Consider the following 17,600-nt stretch of genomic DNA (forward strand, 5'->3'; position numbering starts at 1 on the left):
AGGTCATGTTGCCCTATGCTGAAGAGGACATGCCCTTGAAATGGTTGTTTCAACAAGACAATGACCCAAAACACACTAGTAAACGGGCAAAGTCTTGGTTCCAAACCAACAAAATTAATGTTATGGAGTGGCCAGCCCAAACTCCAGACCTTAATCCAATTGAGAACTTGTGGGGTGATATCAAAAATGCTGTTTCTGAAGCAAAACCAAGAAATGTGAATGAATTGTGGAATGTTGTTAAAGAATCATGAGAGGTGCCACAAGTTGGTTGACTCCATGCCACACAGATGTCAAGCAGTTTTGAAAAACTGTGGTCATACAACTAAATATTAGTTTAGTGATTCACAGGATTGCTAAATCCCAGAAAAAAAAAATGTTTGTACAAAATAGTTTTGAGTTTGTACAGTCAAAGGTAGACACTGCTATTTTTTTGAACACACCCCTTTCAACTAATTGCCCAATTGCACAGCCTTAAGAGCGTGCATATCATGAATGCTGGGTCTTGTTTGTTTTCTGACAATCTACTGAACCTACTGGTAACTTGTTTGCCACGTAGCAATAAAAAATATACTAAAAACCTTGATTATTCTGGTTAGTCACATTGTACTGCTATTATTTTGAACAATACTGTACTATACAAACACTGAAGATATTAATCAGATATAACCATTCATATTTTATACTAGAAATTAGAAAATAAGTGTTTACTTAATTCCTTTAACAATCAGGGCCTCTAAATATAAGATTCTAAGAACAAACTAAAGAAATCCCCTTACAAACAGAAAATGACTTATACCTGCTTCTCTCTGAAAACACTACATGTAGATACATAAACATTCTTCGGACAGTGCACTTCACACAACTCGATCTACTAGGAAAATAATCTAATGAAAATGGCCCATGTATTCTTTGAGACCCTGAAACTTATCACTTTACAGGTAGTACAAGAAGTCATCCAGGTTCATGTTGGGCTCCTTATGAATGCTCTGTCCAACCAGGAAGGCCAGTTTGTGGGCGTACTGACATGGAGCTGGCACTCGGACGATACCCTTTAGATAAAAAGGAAGAATGGCAACCATAAAGAATATGCAAGACGGCACATAATATTATAAATTATTAACAGTAGTTATACTGATGAAGTGATCTAGATTGTTTATTACCTGCCAGTTGTAGTACATATGGCAGAGTTTGTAGGTGAGTCTCTGCATGTGATCTGGTTTGAGGCCACTGCTGTCGAACACCACGTTGTAGTGAGTAGGTGCGACACAACCAAAGCGCACAGCCTGACTTACTATGAAGAAATCATACCTGAGTGAAAGCAGGTGTAGTACAGAATAAAGGTTAGCAGTTTACATTACTTTACAAATGAAAATTGCTAATATTAAGGTACCTGTTTTTGAAATTAAATCTGAGACTTTTTAAAACCTCAAGACATGTTTAATTCTATATATACATATTTCTTGAAATTGATTCATGTACTAGTATATCAATAGATGCAAATTAGAGGTTGATTGATATTGGATTTTACTTGATGTGTTTAAAGAAATGCCAGAAAAAAAAAAAAAACTGTAGACATTAGTAAAAATCTATATATTGAACATGTTAATGTTCTAAATTTTTCCTTCCTATGAAAACATATAAAATAAACGAGTTTATATTGAATCTAATGGCAGATACAATTTGTGCAACCAAAATAACCTGCAAAAAAGATTGTATGCATAATGTGAACTTTTAAATATGAAATATTTCACTGGCACTATATATATCGAATAAAGCAAACATTGTCTTGAATCAACAGTATTAATCATTTAACATAAATCCATGGTATGCACTGATTGAAAACTGCATTTTTAATTTGAAACATGCAGCACTCATATTTAAACTCATAGCCTTTTAAGTTTAATCATCACATCAGACTGTATCTTGACCCGTATCTTTTTTTTTTTTTTGTCCCCAGATTTAGACCTCTTAAAATTATATTTAAGTATTTTGTTATACCATGTAAGACCTTTTATAAGCTTCAATTTAATAAAACTGAATCCAAGACATTTTAAGGCCTCACCCAGGCCCTGTGATTTATGGACAGAGATCAGGCTAAAAGACTCTATACACACCACTCTGGACGAGTGACTTCAGTGTCAATGACTGTCCCAGGAGGAGGGTTGGCAATTTTGCCATCAATCCGGGCAAAGAATCTGGAGCTGATGCGCTTTTTCACCACCACCACTGACAGTTTGGGCCTGTACGCAAAATGTAAATGTGATTACAACCAAAGTAATTTAACATCCCCAAAGTGTAAATATGTCAACATGAAGTGTGGCTCACTCATAATCCTGCCCCATGGTCTTGATGGACTGCATGATCTGAGGGACTTCGTAGTCCACCACGCTCCGTAGCATGCCATCTCCAACTCCATCTCTGTACACAATGATCCGGGAAGGCAGAGAGTTGTTGTACTTCAGATAGGCCTTCAGGGCAGCTAAAAAGACAAAATAGCTTCAGTATAGATTGCTGCAGGAAAGAAATCATTTTGTAGGCCACTCGTTGTGTGTCACTCACGTTCCCTCGAGAAAAAAGAAAAAAATACAGTTTTTTTTATTTTGGGTTGTTGCAGGAAATAACATTTGACCAAAAAAATTATTTTAATAAACTTTATTCAAGATAGTCTAGATTACAAATTACAAACACAACCTATGTATTCTGAAGCCTAAATACAATAGCCGGAAGTAAAACACTAAAGTTCTTATTATATTATAAATAAAATTATAAATTAAGCTATTATAAATGAACCACTATTAAGATCATGTTAACTATTAGATAATGTAAAAAGGTGATCAACTGCCTAAATGACAATTTTTCAAAACTTCACACCTTGTAAAGACCCTTTTAGTGCATCAATGATCTCCTGACCACGGTTTTGCAAGACGCACTTGGAGAACCACCTGAAAAGGTAACAAAAGCGACATTATACAACAGTTATGCCCAACCACACAATCTGAATATCTAAAATATTATTAACTGTAGTCTATTAACTAGTACAGTACTATTCATGACAATGTTTTTGTTTTATTGCCCAACCAGTCCAACATAATGCTGAGCTCAAACTTTAACTGTATCTAGATAAACAGCGCCATTTTCTAATTATTATTTACCTGGACATGCCCTGGTTCAGACTGGCCACCAGTGCTCCAATAGATCTCTTCCCAGTAGACGTATCGTGGTAACAATCTATGCCTACAATCATCAGCTGCCGAAGCTGAAAAACAAATATTCATTGTGGAATCTGACGCTTGGCACAAGCCAGCAAGCTAGAATTTCTAACAGCTATAATTTGAGTCGTACTGGGACTTCTACACTCCACAACTCTCCTCCCATTTTGCAGTTCATCTGCAAAGCAATCTTGGTGGCCACAGTCATAAGCGCTTGAGGTTTGCTAATGGTGCGAGACACCACACACTGACTAGGAGTGGGACAGTCCACACACAGGTACTTCTTCACACAGTCGTACTTGTCCTTTCGATTGGTAGGCAAGATCACCAAAACCTATTAAAAGCACAGAAGCAGTTTGAAACAGAAGATTTGGATATGCAAATTATGCATGCATGTGATTGCCAGACTCACCATCTGTGTTTCACGTGCTACATTTTGTTGCAGGGCTCTCAGGAGAGATTCCTGACGATCCTCATACTCAATCCTGCTTGGCCAAGAATTATAATTAACATAAAAATTAAATGCAATATATTTTTTTTTACATTCAAAATTTCACACAAACTCACATGATGGCCCTCTGCATGCGGATACCCATGGGCCCAGACACTTTGTTGAGAGTTTGAAGCAGAGATTGGGCAACGTCTGCATTTCGTCGTGTGTAGAACATCAACCAGTTGTCCAGAGACATGCAGCTAATCAGAGGAAGACCTCTCATCTCTTTAGTCCAGTCAGCTGTCCATGGGCTATACTCATACTAAGGAGATGAAAATGAAAGAATAATCAAACCTGTTACATTATGAATGCCCGCAGGGATGTGAATTGATCTCTCTTACCGCTCTGCCTCCCTGTATGATCCTCTCAGAGGGCAGAACTCTTCCATTCATACTCAGTAGTCTATTCTCAAAACTCAGACCCCAAGTAGTCAGTTCATTCTGCACGTCTGCATTTCTGAATGAAAGCAGATTATATGTGAGAGTTGGTAAGATATATTAATACCAAGCTTAAAGGAGTATTTTACTTCCAGAATAAAAATTCTGTCAACATTTATCCACCCACCCCTTGTTTCTTTCTTCTGCTGAACACAAAAGAAGATATTTAGAAAAATGTTGGTATAGCTGATGGACACCACTGAATTCCACTGTAGGAAAAAGTAGTACTATAGAAGTCAATGATGCCCATCAACTGTTCGTATAACAACATTTTTAAAAATATCTTCCTTTGTGTTCAAAAGAAGAAAGAAACTCATACTGTTTGGAACAAGTGTAAGGTGAGTAAATCATAATTTTCATTCTAGTAGTGAACTACTCCTTTAAGGGCTGGGAGAATCTGTACCTGTTGATGTTAGAGATTAAGCGGTTAATTCTGCTCTCTCTCTGTTCAGGACTCAGCCTCGTGTGTGAGGCAAGATCCTTCATGATGTTGAAATCAGCACGCATCTTATCTGTCAGACCTTCACAGGAAATAGACGAATGCACATCAGAGACTTGTTTATAATTGAAGACTACAAAAGCAAAACATGAACTAATTTTATACCATATTGTACTCTATTAGCTCCGTCTATTAGCTATCATCTCATCTATATGCAGTGATTTCCAAGAGGCTGAAAACATATACACCAAAACCATCGACTAGCTAAACATAAACTATGTCTTCAATCCCATAATGATTAGGATTAAACAAGGAACAAACTTAAACCTTAAGTATGTTCTTTATATTATGAATTAAATCTGGACCTATGGGGTCAAGTTGCGTCACTTCACTGCCATTCACGATACTACTCCTGTGGCCTCATGGGATAGTAAAGTATTAACACTTCAGAATCAAAGCAAAAGGTCCAGGTACTTTCCATTTACTGTTTAATTTACTTTAATATGTTCCACCCGTTTCATTTCATAGAAACTGTAAAAATAATACACATGAAAGACAACCAGACTCTTCAAGCCATTTTAATGGATCTTCAAAAAGGACTTACCTGTGAGGTAGCAGAACTCTGGGACAAGCATGGCAGGTCCTGGTGGAGGCCGACCTGAGGGTCCAAGTCTCTTCACGTGACTAACCAGAAGAACCTGGTTGCCATCTGTTATGTCCAGACTGTATTGCTGAAGAGGGAGAAAATAACTGAGTGTGACAATAACTAGTATCAAAATAATCCCCTATATTGTAAATCTACCGTTTTGAAGTAGTTCTTGAACGAGATCTCTGTGTCTCCCTTCTTAAATGTGTTGTTGGGGGTATGATCCCAGGCAATATCATCAATCCTGTATGTCTTGTTATTGTACCTACAAATAATAATTTGTTACACATTGTTACAGTACTTGCTACTTAACATTTCTCATACAAAGAACAGCTTTTAAAGATTTTACAACTTTTAAAGTTATGAATCAATTAAAGAAAAACTTGTTTAAATTGTTGGGGTCAGTAAGATTTTTTTTTAAGAAACTAAAACTTTGAATCAGAAAGTTGTATATATTTTATTCTGATCAAAAATGACAGTAAAAACATTTTTCATTTTACAAAATAATACTAATTTAAATAAAGTTCCTCTTCGGGAACTCGAGCTGCGTCGAGCGCTTTTGGGGAAACGCCTTTGGCAAGAACAACTCTGAATATCGTGTGCAATCAGTCCAATGGAAGAGCGTGGCGTCACGGGCGGGGTGACGCAGCGACCAGGAAGCTATAAAGGCACCTGCCACACAGCTGACTTCAGCTTCGCGTCTTTCAGCAAGCGCTCTGTGTGTGCATGTCTAAAGTCTGTCTTGTGAGTCTTATTTATTGTTGTCTGTCCCAATAAACAACATAATGCCTAAGAGCAAAGCAAAGACACGACAATTGGAGGGCGATTCCAGATTGCGCTATGGATTGTTTGTTCCTCCCTGCCCACGTACATCACGAGTGGGGATACAAACAGTCTATGCGTGGTTTGCCTGGGATCGAAGCACGCTGAGTCGGCTCTCGAGGGAGCCGACTGCCCGGCCGTTGTGTACGCTTCGATCCCGGAGGGCTCTCTTTGAGGAGAGAGCCTTCGCCAGCGTTCCTCGCGATACCGGTCCCGTTCTCGCCGAGGCGGAACGGCGCCGGCATTCGTTGGGTTCGCAGATCGATCTGTTGGAGGGAATGGAGACGGGCACGTCCTTATCTCCTACCTTACCCATCAGATCTGCCTGATTCCGGGATTCGGAAGCCCGAGCTTCGGTTCTTCCCCCCCGAGCATCGGGCTTGACGCTCCACCTTTCTTTCTCCGAGGAGATTGATACGGAGGGCGTCGGCGAGCTTTTAGTTGCACAAACATAAAGTTGCATAAGCATATACAATAAACAGTGTTATGCCTAACATTATACAAGCAGCTATTTAAGTCTCCGAGGGGATTAATATTGTTTGTGTGACTAATTATTCGCGCGCTGTCGAGGCAACGCGTGTATTACATCATTTTCAGTTTTGATGTGAATTTTCCATACCCGACCGCTTGTCTGGTTGTTTAAACTCCATTTAAAAAAAGTAGGAGTTAGTTCTATCACTTCAATGTGTACTTTGTCACAATCTAGACCGTGTTCACTTGTCTGATTGTTTTGATTTCATTAAATTCTACGAAACTTAATAACTGAAAAGTTAATATATCACTTCAATGTGTATTGTATCACAATCCAGACCGTGTTTACTTGTCTGATTGTTTAAAAATTCTAGAAATATAATGACTTTGAGAAGTCAGCACTTCAATGTGTACTTTATCCCAATCTAGACCGTGTTTACTTGTCTGATTGTTTAAAATATAATGACTTTGAGAAGTCAGCACTTCAATGTGTACTTTATCTCAATCTAGACCGTTTACACTTGTCTGATTGTTGAATTTCATTTGATTCTGAGGAATCTAATGACCGTTATCTAACTTCAAGAAGTTCAATATATCACTTCAATGTGAATTGTATCACAATCCAGACCGTGTTTACTTGTCTGATTGTTTGATTGCATTAAATTCTGAGGAATATAATGACAGTTATTGAACATGTGAAGTTAGATGTACTGGAGGGACTGCTGGGCGGGAGCTGCCCCTCCATGTACAGACAGAGCAAAGCTCTGGGCCGACGACTTCTCAGCCTAATCTAAGATGTCAGGCTGGGAGGTCCACGGCCAAGAAGTCATGACGCATTTCAGTCACGACTACAGAGGGCGGCCCCTACTGGGGTAGAGCGGTGTCCACCTCATTATACGGTGCCTGTCTCACCTCAGTGCCCTCGGGAGGTGGGTCTGCCAACCCTGCCAGAGTTTCAGGGTGCAGCCGCTTCCAGCGAGCACTGCTCTCAGTTATTTCCGCTCGTGAGCGTAGCGGAGCTGAGACGCTCGCCGCCCCTTCGGGGGCCTCTTACACCAGAGGTCAGTCTCGAGGGACTGATTCCCTTAGTACATCAGTTAGCAGCGTGAAAACTACTGCCAAATGTATCTCAATGGGTCCTGCACACGGTAGAAAGAGGCTATCGCATTCAGTTCGGCCATCCACCGCCGACATTCAATGGGGTTACATCGACAGTAGTCGGCCCCCAGCAGGCTCTGGTGATGGAACAAGAAGTGAATACCCTAATAAGGAAGGCGGCCATCGAGGTGGTCCCTCCTCTAGACAGGGAATCCGGGTTTTACAACCGGTATTTCATAGTTCCAAAGAAGGATGGGGGGTTGCGTCCGATCTCAGACTTACGTCATCTAAACCTCTCAGTTATGTCACTGAAGTTCAAAATGCTCACTGTCAAACAGGATGTAGCTCAAATCAGATCCGAGGACTGGTTTGTCACAATAGATCTCAAAGACGCATACTTCCACATATCCATCCTTCCACAACACAGGAAGTCTCTGAGGTTCGCTTTCAGGGGCAAAGCCTACCAATATCGAGTACTTCCCTTTGGCCTTGCACTTTCACCCCGCACGTTCACGTAATGTGTAGATGCGGCTCTGGTATCCCTCCGTATGCAGGGCATCCGCATTCTAGCTCAATCAGAGCAGATGGCGGTTCGACATCGAGGTGTCGTTCTCGCCCATATGGGGGAGCTGGGTTTGAGACTGAATGCCAAGAAGAGTGTACTTTCTCCACTTTAGAGAACCACCTATCTAGGCGTAGTATGGGATTCGACCACGATGCAGGCACGTATGTCTCCTGCTCGGATCGAGTCGATCCTCACATCAGTCAAGAGAGTCAAAGAAGGCCAGTCACTCACTGTGAAGCAGTTTCAGAGACTGTTAGGGCTCATGGCAGCTGCGTCCAACGTGATACCTTTTGGTCTCCTGCACATGAGGCCCCTTCAGTGGTGGCTCAAGACCAAGGGGTTTTCCCCGAGGGGAAATCCTTTCCGAACTATTCAGGTCACGCGGCGATGCCTTCGTGCCTTAGACATATGGAAGAAACCTTGGTTCTTGAATCAGGGCCCGGTGTTGGGAGCTCTTGGTCGCCGTGTAACGCTAGCGACAGACGCGTCCCTCACCGGTTGGGGTGCGGTCATGAGTGGCCACCCTGCCCGCGGTCTGTGGAGCGGTCGCCATCTGACATGGCATACCAGTTGTCTAAAGATGCTACCTGTGCATCGATCATTGAAATATTTCCTCCCAGACCTGAGAGGTCACCATGTGTTGGTGCGCACCGACAACACATTGGCGATCTCTTATATCAGTCACCAGAGAGATCGGCATCCGTGCCCCTTGTACAAGCTGGCACACCAGATCCTTCTGTGGTCCCAGGACAAACTCCTCTCGTTCGGAGCAGTGTATATTCCTGGGAGATTGACTGTGGGAGCAGACATACTGTCGAGACAGGGGTCGAGACCCGGGGGCTTCACCCTAAGGTGAAGTAGATATGGAGAGTTTTTGGACCTCTTTGCGACTCAAGAGATATTGCAATGTCCCCTCTGTTTCTCTCTAGTTCATCCAGCTCCTTTGGGACTGGACGCTATGGTACAGACCTGGCCGAGGCTTCGTCCGTACGCTTTTCCCCCTATCGCTCTGCTCCCGGGAGTTCTGGCGAGAGTACGCCGGGACGGGGTCCGTCTGTTGTTAGTAGCCCCGTTCTGGCCGAGCCCAGTATGGCTCGCAGATCTAATCTCTCCTCGACGGCTCTCCATGGGTGATTCCGATCAGGACAGAACTGCTCTCTCAGGCGTAGGGCAAAATATTCACCCTCGCCCGGAGTTGTGGAAGTTGTCTGTGTAGCCCCTGAGGGGGCACAGCTCATAGTTTCCAGTCTCCCAACCGAGGTTGTTGAGACCCCCACACTCCAATCCAGAGCTCCCTCTACGAGGAAACTGTACACCCTGAGGTTGAAACCCTTCTCCTCATGGTGCAGAGACTGCCAGCTTGACCCTGCTTACTGCCCAGTTGGTACAGTTCTGGAGTTTCTCCAAGCTAGGCTCTCTGCGGGGTTAACTCACTCCACCTTAAAGGTGTACGTGGCGGTCATAGCTGCTTACCACGTCCCTTTCAATGGTCAGTCAGTGGGTAGACACCCCCCTAGTTACACGTTTCCTCCACGGTGCGCTGAGGCTGAGACCTCCAGTACGGTCCCGTGTTCCCCCTGGGACTTGGTTGTGGTGTTAGAGGCTCTTTGTAAAGCTCCATTTGAGCCGATTCATGAATATTACTGTCAGGCCCCCTCGGTGGCCCCTACCTACTTAGACTTTGCCCCTGGTATGGCCAAAGCATTTTTATACCCTCGAGCGGGTTACATTCCTAAAGTTCCCTCTGTTACGCCACAACCCATAGTACTGCAGGCCTTCTGTCCTCCTCCCTTTCGGGAGCCAGACCAGGTGAAGCTAAACTGTATGAGTCCAGTTCGAGGACTGGACACATACGTCCACAGAGCTGCTGTGGAGAAAACCTGACCAATTGCTTGTTTGCTACGGTCCTCCTAAAAAGGGTTCCCCTGCCTCTAAGCAGACCCTTAGTCGTTGGATAGTCGAGGCTATCAACGAGTCCTATGAGTCCTCTGGTCTTCCCCTTTCTTTGGGAGCCAAGGCTCACTCTACACGGAGTATGGCTGCCTCTAAGGCCTTTCTAGCAGGTGTGTCCCTCTTGGACATCTGCAACGCTGCGGGGTGGTCCACGCCCTCTACATTCGCCAGATTTTACAATCTTGATATGCAAGCCGCTCCTGGCTCTTCTGTCCTCTCGCCTTAGCTGTGCTCTTCGGATACACACTAGGCAGGGGTTTGGTAGTCTGGCATCGTTGGCACATCGTTCCCCAAAAGCGCTCGACGCAGCTCGAGTTCCCGAAGAGGAACGTCCCTAGGTTACGTATGTAACCCTAGTTCCTCGAGGGAACGAGACGCTGCGTCGCAGAGCCATACTCCCGGCACCCTGCCTGCGCTTGCTTCCCTACTCGAAGCTGAAGTCAGCTGTGTGGCAGGTGCCTTTATAGCTTCCTGGTCGCTGCGTCACCCCGCCCGTGACGCCACGCTCTTCCATTGGACTGATTGCACACGATATTCAGAGTTGTTCTTGCCAAAGGCGTTTCCCCAAAAGCGCTCGACGCAGCGTCTCGTTCCCTCGAGGAACTAGGGTTACATACGTAACCTAGGGACGTTTTTTTGTCTTTCTATTAATAATAACCCTGAAAAATATTAATAAAAACCCACAAAAATATTAAGCAGCACAATTGTTTTCAACATTTATAATACATATTTATTGAGCAAATCAGATTGTTAGAATGATTTCTGAAGGATCATGGGACACTGAAGACTGGAGTAATGATGCTGAAAATTCAGCTTTGCCATAAAGAAATACATTTTATTTTAAATTGCATAAAAAACTAAAAACTGTTTTTCAGTAATATTGTAATTCAACTTTTGAACAGCAGTGAGCGTGTGTATAAATGTGTGCTCATCTTACTTGGTCAGAATGATCAGGCCCACAAGCTCCTTGGTGCAGGCTTCAGGGAAGCGCTGGTCTCCACACTGCTGCCTCAGACTGTACATGAAGTCAAGGACTGTCTCACTGCGTAGAACCTTGTGGCTCACATCGGTGCACAGCATGATGCTGGACTCATACTGAAGAATGGTGGTCACGAATCCAGGCCAAATCGTCAGCCTGCAAACAGATTCAGACAATCAATCCCTCAATCAATCACTTTCCAACAGAAGGTACATGTAAAATAACACATTTGTTTTAAAACCTGTGCTGGGGGATGTTGAATGGATCATCAGGATTGTAGTAATGACGCCCGATCTGCTGCATGTTCAGTATCCTCAGAATTCTACAACACAAAATAAACAGGAATGGAAGTTGATTACCTCATAAATAACACTATTTCAAACAGAGCGCTATCTGTGATTACCGTCTGAACAGGATGTTGTAAAACTGCAAGCATACGGGAGAGGATGGCGGGAGCTCGTTGGTCAGAGTAACAGTGATCTCAACCTTCTCTCCATTTCTGGTCTCACTGCACAGGACTGTCTCCTGGAGATAAAGCAACTTATCACTGACGACCAAATCAAATCCACACTCCAAAGCCTCACTAAGAGCCATTGAAATTATGAGCACTTTGGGGATCTGAAAACATACAGTGTTGTGCAGTTTGTTAGGCAGGAAGAGAATGGCTCCATCAAAAGTGTGTGCTTTGCCCAGAGTCTCTTCGTGCTGGAAAAGCAGAGCTGAGCGTAGGCGCCGGGACTCCATAGGTGGCTTGTAGTCCACATGGTACTGATACAAAGCCCACAGAGGTCGTGAAAGCAGACGCATGAAATTGGCCCTCAGCTCAATGGCAGTGCCTGAAACACCTGTGGTTACAGGAAGAGTGTCAAATCTAGTATCAAACTACTTTATACACTAGAACAGAGATGTGGTAAACATGGTCTACCCATCAAAATTTGAACATTTATTTTCACAAACCTTTCAAACTTAGTTGAATCCAGTTTTGAAATCCTGTGAAGCGTGTATGTTAGGGGTGTAACGGTACGTGTATTCGTAACAGACCGTTTCGGTACAGGGCTTTCGGTATGGTGCACGTGTGTACCGAATGAGCGAATGCAATATTTTGTATGCGGAACAATAGTGCAGAGGAATTGGAAAACGAATAAGTTTCTTTCAATATTTATTTCAGTTTTCTTATCTAATATAGATAAATAAACTCACAGCTCGGCTCCTGGCCGCGACCTCTGCCTCTTTATCTTGCTCTTGCTCTTCCTGTCATTTGGTCTTGGAATCCCAAGACTAAGCATGTGTATGTGTGCAGTCGGCATTCATCACAGGCAGGCTATATTAACATTGTGTTCATTATTAACGTTATCAAAACTGTGTAAGGTTTTTTCAGAAACTGGAATGCATATATAATTAGCCTTATCATTCTACCTGAAGCAAAACTATGTAACGTTTGCCTAGTGTCGAACATAAACCCACTTAAAAAAGTGTGTGGACACGTAACAACTTAGTTTTGTGTCAGAACTTTTACACTTTCATTCATAAATTCACCCCGTCTGTGTTTGCGAAACGACTGAATCGCGGAATCCAGTCAAAAATAGAACTTGCTGTATGAAGCAGAATGTCACAGATTTTGGTTATTTCTGAATGAATACATCTACATTAGGGCTGTAAAATGAATCAAATATCGATATGGACTAGTGTGTATGAATATTAAAGTTAAAAGAGACTACAATTGTTCTACGTGTCTCTGGGAATGAGCGATCAATATGTGCATTTTTGTCATTCAAATACACACGATGTTTGCAGTGTTTTCCCCCACGCCGACTTCGCCCTTGCCACGCCCCCAGCTATGACTATATGTCGACTGTATCTATAGGTTTGAGACTGAGAGTATTTTATTTAGTGGAGAACTTTGCAGCAGTATTTTATTTATTATTCTTTATTTTATTTTATATATATTTTATTTAAAAGTACTCAAAAAAAGTGTAAACAAATTGTAAAAAAAAAGTGTATAGTAATAAACAACCTGCAGCTTAATGTTTGCATTTCATTCCCTTACTGTACCGAAAATGAACCGAACCGTGACTTTAAAACCGAGGTACGTACTGAACCGTGATTTTTGCGTACCGTTACACCCCTAGTGTATGTGTACCCTGCATGATCGAGTGTTCTCTGTGTGATTCATGTCATTTTCTCTGTGCGCTGTATGTAAAATGAGGGTTACCCTGGCTTTATCCGAAAAATATGATTCCCAATGCACACAAACTTCCAAGAAGTCCTGTTGATTACATTGTTTACTTGCTTTTCAATTATATTTTTATTAAATGTTTATTTATTTGTGAAAAATACTTTGTCATGTTATGTGTAAGTATGTTTATTTTACACATTAATTTTTTTAATCCATTGTAAAATGATTTTCAATGTATTAGCTTTATATTGGCTATCTGCCCCCTGCTTTGCAAGATATCGGCATTGTCTGTCAAAAAAAACTATATCGGTCGACCATTATTCATCTAAAGGGCTGGGTATCATTCAAAAAATTTCAATATCGATACCTAAATAAAATATTTCAAATAAAAGAAAATATTTCAGCAATATTATATCACCAAACCCCTCATTAGATCGCAATCTGAAGTTATTACAGGGTAAACGCAGGAATCCTGAAGTTAATTTCAATACCTTTTTTAGACTTTTTGAAGACCTTTTCAAAATATTTGAAGACCTCATAACCACTTCAAGTTCTAATCAGCAACAAACCATTAACTTAAACAGTTGTAGTTTGCAAATAAATCTATAGAGCACAACCATACAACAAAGGCACATCAAGCAGGTTGGGTGCTTACTGGCTCAATGACATTGACCAGAAAAAGTATCTAGCTCGATACCCAGCCCTAGTCATCACTCCAGGCTTCAGTGCCACATGATCCTTCAGAAATCATTCTAATATGAAGATTTGGTGCTGAATTTTTGCTTTGTCAGACTCTTTAATTTGTAAGAGAGCAAAAAAAAACAAGTCATGCTCAATAAAAATATGGTGTTACCAGTTTTGGACTCTTTCACATGTTCCATGAGCTGGCGAGTGTGGACACCAGAATCATGGAAATCTCTCCTACGTCCACCTCTTTCCCCGATCTTTACCTGCTGAAAGCCTGCAGAAATCTGCAGCATCGCTACAGAGAAAAAAATAGACAAGATACCAAGAAATGGGATGAGGAAATAATATTATAGTATACATATATCATTATTACCACTTGCTGCTCTAATGCCCCTACCTTCTTCAGACATGGCTCCAGGAGCAGGTTTCTGTCTCCCTCTCCCCACCAGCTGTCCTTCAGGTGGAGTGTGCATAACAGGCTTTGCAGCCTCTTGTTGTACAGATGGTTGCTGCAGAGGAATATGAAAACGAATAAGTTTCTTTCAATATTTATTTCAGTTTTCTTATCTAATATAGATAAATAAACTCACCGCTCCAGGAGCTGCAGGCTCCTGGCCGCGACCTCTGCCTCTTGATCTTGCTCTTGCTCTTCCTGTCATTGGTGCTTATTTTTGGTTTATGTCAGTAACTGTACTGTACACAAATGAAGGTTACAACATATAGAATATTATTATTTAACCATTCTACTGTGTGGTGCACAATAGCCATTTTTTTCAATACACTTTTTTTTCTCCCATTCATCAAGATTTTTTTCTGCTATGAGAAGTTAACAAAATGGCAGCGTCCATCACCATACAACTTTATTGAGACTGATTCAATGAACAGGTTCCTATCATATTTAATATTCCATGGAAAAAAAAAAACTTTTCTTTTTAAATTTGAAAGGACACGAGATTGAGGAAATTATTTCATACATGTCCACTGTAGAGCACACCAGCACTAAAAGCATGTTTATTATGAAGTTTGCCAGACACATCAAATGAAAAGGAAAATCAATTATATATCAAGTCTTATGAAATATTATATATTATTCTGAAAATCTGGCCAATTACTCTTATTTTTTCAACATGCTGTCCCAATGCCAGATTAATATGCAAATTAGATACAGTGTCTAGATATCATTGTGTTGAAAATGCACACACATATTGCATAAAGTTAAACAGTATATCAGATCATTTTGATACATCTTTTATAACATAGTTGAGAATCATTCTTAAAATTTGGTGTAAAAAAAATCGGGGAAACCTAAAAATAGATTTTTTTTTTTTTTACATCCCATTTTTTTGCTTTTTCATGTCTATTCGTGTCATTTTATTTTTCAGAAAAACCTGTTGTGTCCTGGTGTCCTCTACGAAGGACATAACATAATATATGAATGAAAAATTATTTTTCAAAATTCTTTATTTTTTTAATAAACAATGTAATGACACACTCAAAAAAAAAAAAAAAAAAAGAATACATTGGTGCTTCTCAAATGTCTTTATGTCAGTTCAAAGTAACGTTACCGTACACAAGTTAAGGTTACAGCATAACAAATATTATTTAACCATTTTACTGTTTGGTGCACAATTAATAGCCACATGAGGTTTATTCAAATTCTAACGGTCTTAATAAATAGGTTTAAACTTAAATTATTTAACACAATACAATTAGTATGTTTTAATCGAACAGTTTTCCTTCTATATTAAATGCACTTACATAATTAACTTACGACTTATTTGACAAGTTCACACTTGACACGTACGTAAATGATTAGGCTTACAATATCATCAAGTCATTAATGTCATATATTGGTACTCTGTGAAAAACAATACTCATTCATTACATTATGAAATATTAAACTTAATCGTGTTCATATAATTGATGACGATTATCGCGTGTGGCGGGCCAAGCCCTGTCGTCAGTAACAGAACGTTACGTTAATAAAGTTCTGTTCGGTCTGCTAAGATAAAAATGTCAAAGTTAAAAGTTTACTCGAATGGTTCGAAATATGCAAATATATGTCTTAAATATTTTCAAAGAAAGTGCTGCTCTGTCATCGTTTACATAATATAGTATGTTACAACTGATAGTTAATGACTAAACACTAATTGCCCAACGGTAAATCATACAATATGACACTCAATTTAGTGGTTTAACACATTTTACCCAGTATTTCCAAACAACTATTTCACAACTATCAGGAACAATCAAACGGCTTATTATATATGTATAATGTCGATGAAAACTTAGACCTCGACGATAAACTCTTACCCGTTCTTTGAGAGGCTTCAAATGATGTTCAATTAACTCCTGCCTGCCGTTAACCCGAATTCATCTGTATCCTTCCGCTGCATAAGATATAAGTTATATCATCTTATTTAGTTTATATTTTTCAGAATAATTCATGCTTTAATGTTTTTCAGGCCGTAATTACTTATTTTCGACCGAAAAGCTTGCTGAAATGGAATGGAATAGGTTTTTCAGGAAAACTATTTTATTTGGAAGGATACACAACTACCTGTTACGGAGGTAACCTGGTCCTGCTGACGGTGGTTTTTAACAAGAACGAGATATGATAAGAACTCACATTATAGCGTAATGATAGGCGTTTACCACCAGATGGTGGTCAAATACACAAAACACTATTGAATGTTGCAGTCGACAGGGAAAGATACGTTTCAAGTTATGTTGCTAACAGTAAAATGTCACAATACATTTTTGTTTTATTTTCTGAGATGTCCTTACATATCTTAGGGTGGTTCAGTATTAGAATTGTGTGTGGGTATGTGTGGGTAAATCCAAATTTAATTTGGATTTACTATTAGTTAAGGTGTTACAATGATTTGCCTCATCTAACATATCAGAAGATACATATAATGTCCCTTTTTGCGAGAAAGCAAAAGTTGTACCAAAAACTACTTTTTACCCCCTAGAATAACTATTTACAATACTCCTTTCCTGTTATTTATTTACTGTAATAAAGGGAAGCTTAAGAGATTTCACACTGTATTATGTGGGACGTTCTTTTAGTTTAATACACCGCTCTCTGTTCCTCATCAAGCCTGTAAAAGTCATATCTGGTAGGGTTTGTCTGTGTGGATCATCCATCATTTGCTTTGATAAAAGCATGATCAGAAAAAGATCTGGGATGTACAAAAATAGGCTTGACACAAATTCTGGATGGGTACTTTTCTTCATTTCTGTCCCAAAATGTATAAGGACAGATCTGCCATTCATCAAGTGACATGCATTTGCTTGATGTTGCTTTGTGAGATATAGGACTCGTGTTAATAAATATAGGTGACATAACTGCACATTTGGACCTGATTAATGTTTTTGGATGCTAAAATATGTTCCATGATAGTGCTTTAAGCTGCTTCCAGAAAAGCTAGTTCATGCATTCATGACCTCTAGACTGGACTATTGTAATGCACTTCTAGGTGGTTGTCCTGCTTCGTCAATAAACAAGCTACAGGTAGTCCAAAATGCAGCAGATTCCTTACCAGATGATGCTAACCCTGAATCAACAAACAGAACTAACAATTATTGATACATGTGTGACTGCATCATATAACAATTAAAT

General features: G+C 40.5%; 1 protein-coding gene across 1 annotated transcript; it reads right to left on the reverse strand.

Moving 5' to 3' along the window:
- Positions 1–635: 635 nt before the first annotated feature.
- Positions 636–16,337, reverse strand: LOC113098086 (piwi-like protein 1). The gene is made up of 21 exons (XM_026263078.1): positions 16,289–16,337; positions 14,566–14,668; positions 14,373–14,484; positions 14,142–14,270; positions 11,743–11,957; positions 11,516–11,637; positions 11,354–11,434; positions 11,071–11,268; positions 5,381–5,489; positions 5,183–5,309; positions 4,543–4,660; positions 4,044–4,158; positions 3,777–3,964; positions 3,622–3,694; positions 3,343–3,543; positions 3,153–3,256; positions 2,872–2,942; positions 2,326–2,479; positions 2,115–2,240; positions 1,161–1,308; positions 636–1,049 (listed from the first exon to the last, which is right to left on the reverse strand). The coding sequence occupies exons 2-21, from the start codon at positions 14,632–14,634 to the stop codon at positions 933–935; spliced, it is 2,577 nt and encodes an 858-aa protein (XP_026118863.1). The 5' UTR covers positions 14,635–14,668; positions 16,289–16,337; the 3' UTR covers positions 636–932.
- Between the last annotated feature and the right edge of the window lie 1,263 nt (positions 16,338–17,600).

This window comes from Carassius auratus, unplaced genomic scaffold (genome assembly GCF_003368295.1).
Source record: "Carassius auratus strain Wakin unplaced genomic scaffold, ASM336829v1 scaf_tig00216413, whole genome shotgun sequence".
Taxonomy (NCBI): Eukaryota; Metazoa; Chordata; class Actinopteri; order Cypriniformes; family Cyprinidae; genus Carassius; species Carassius auratus.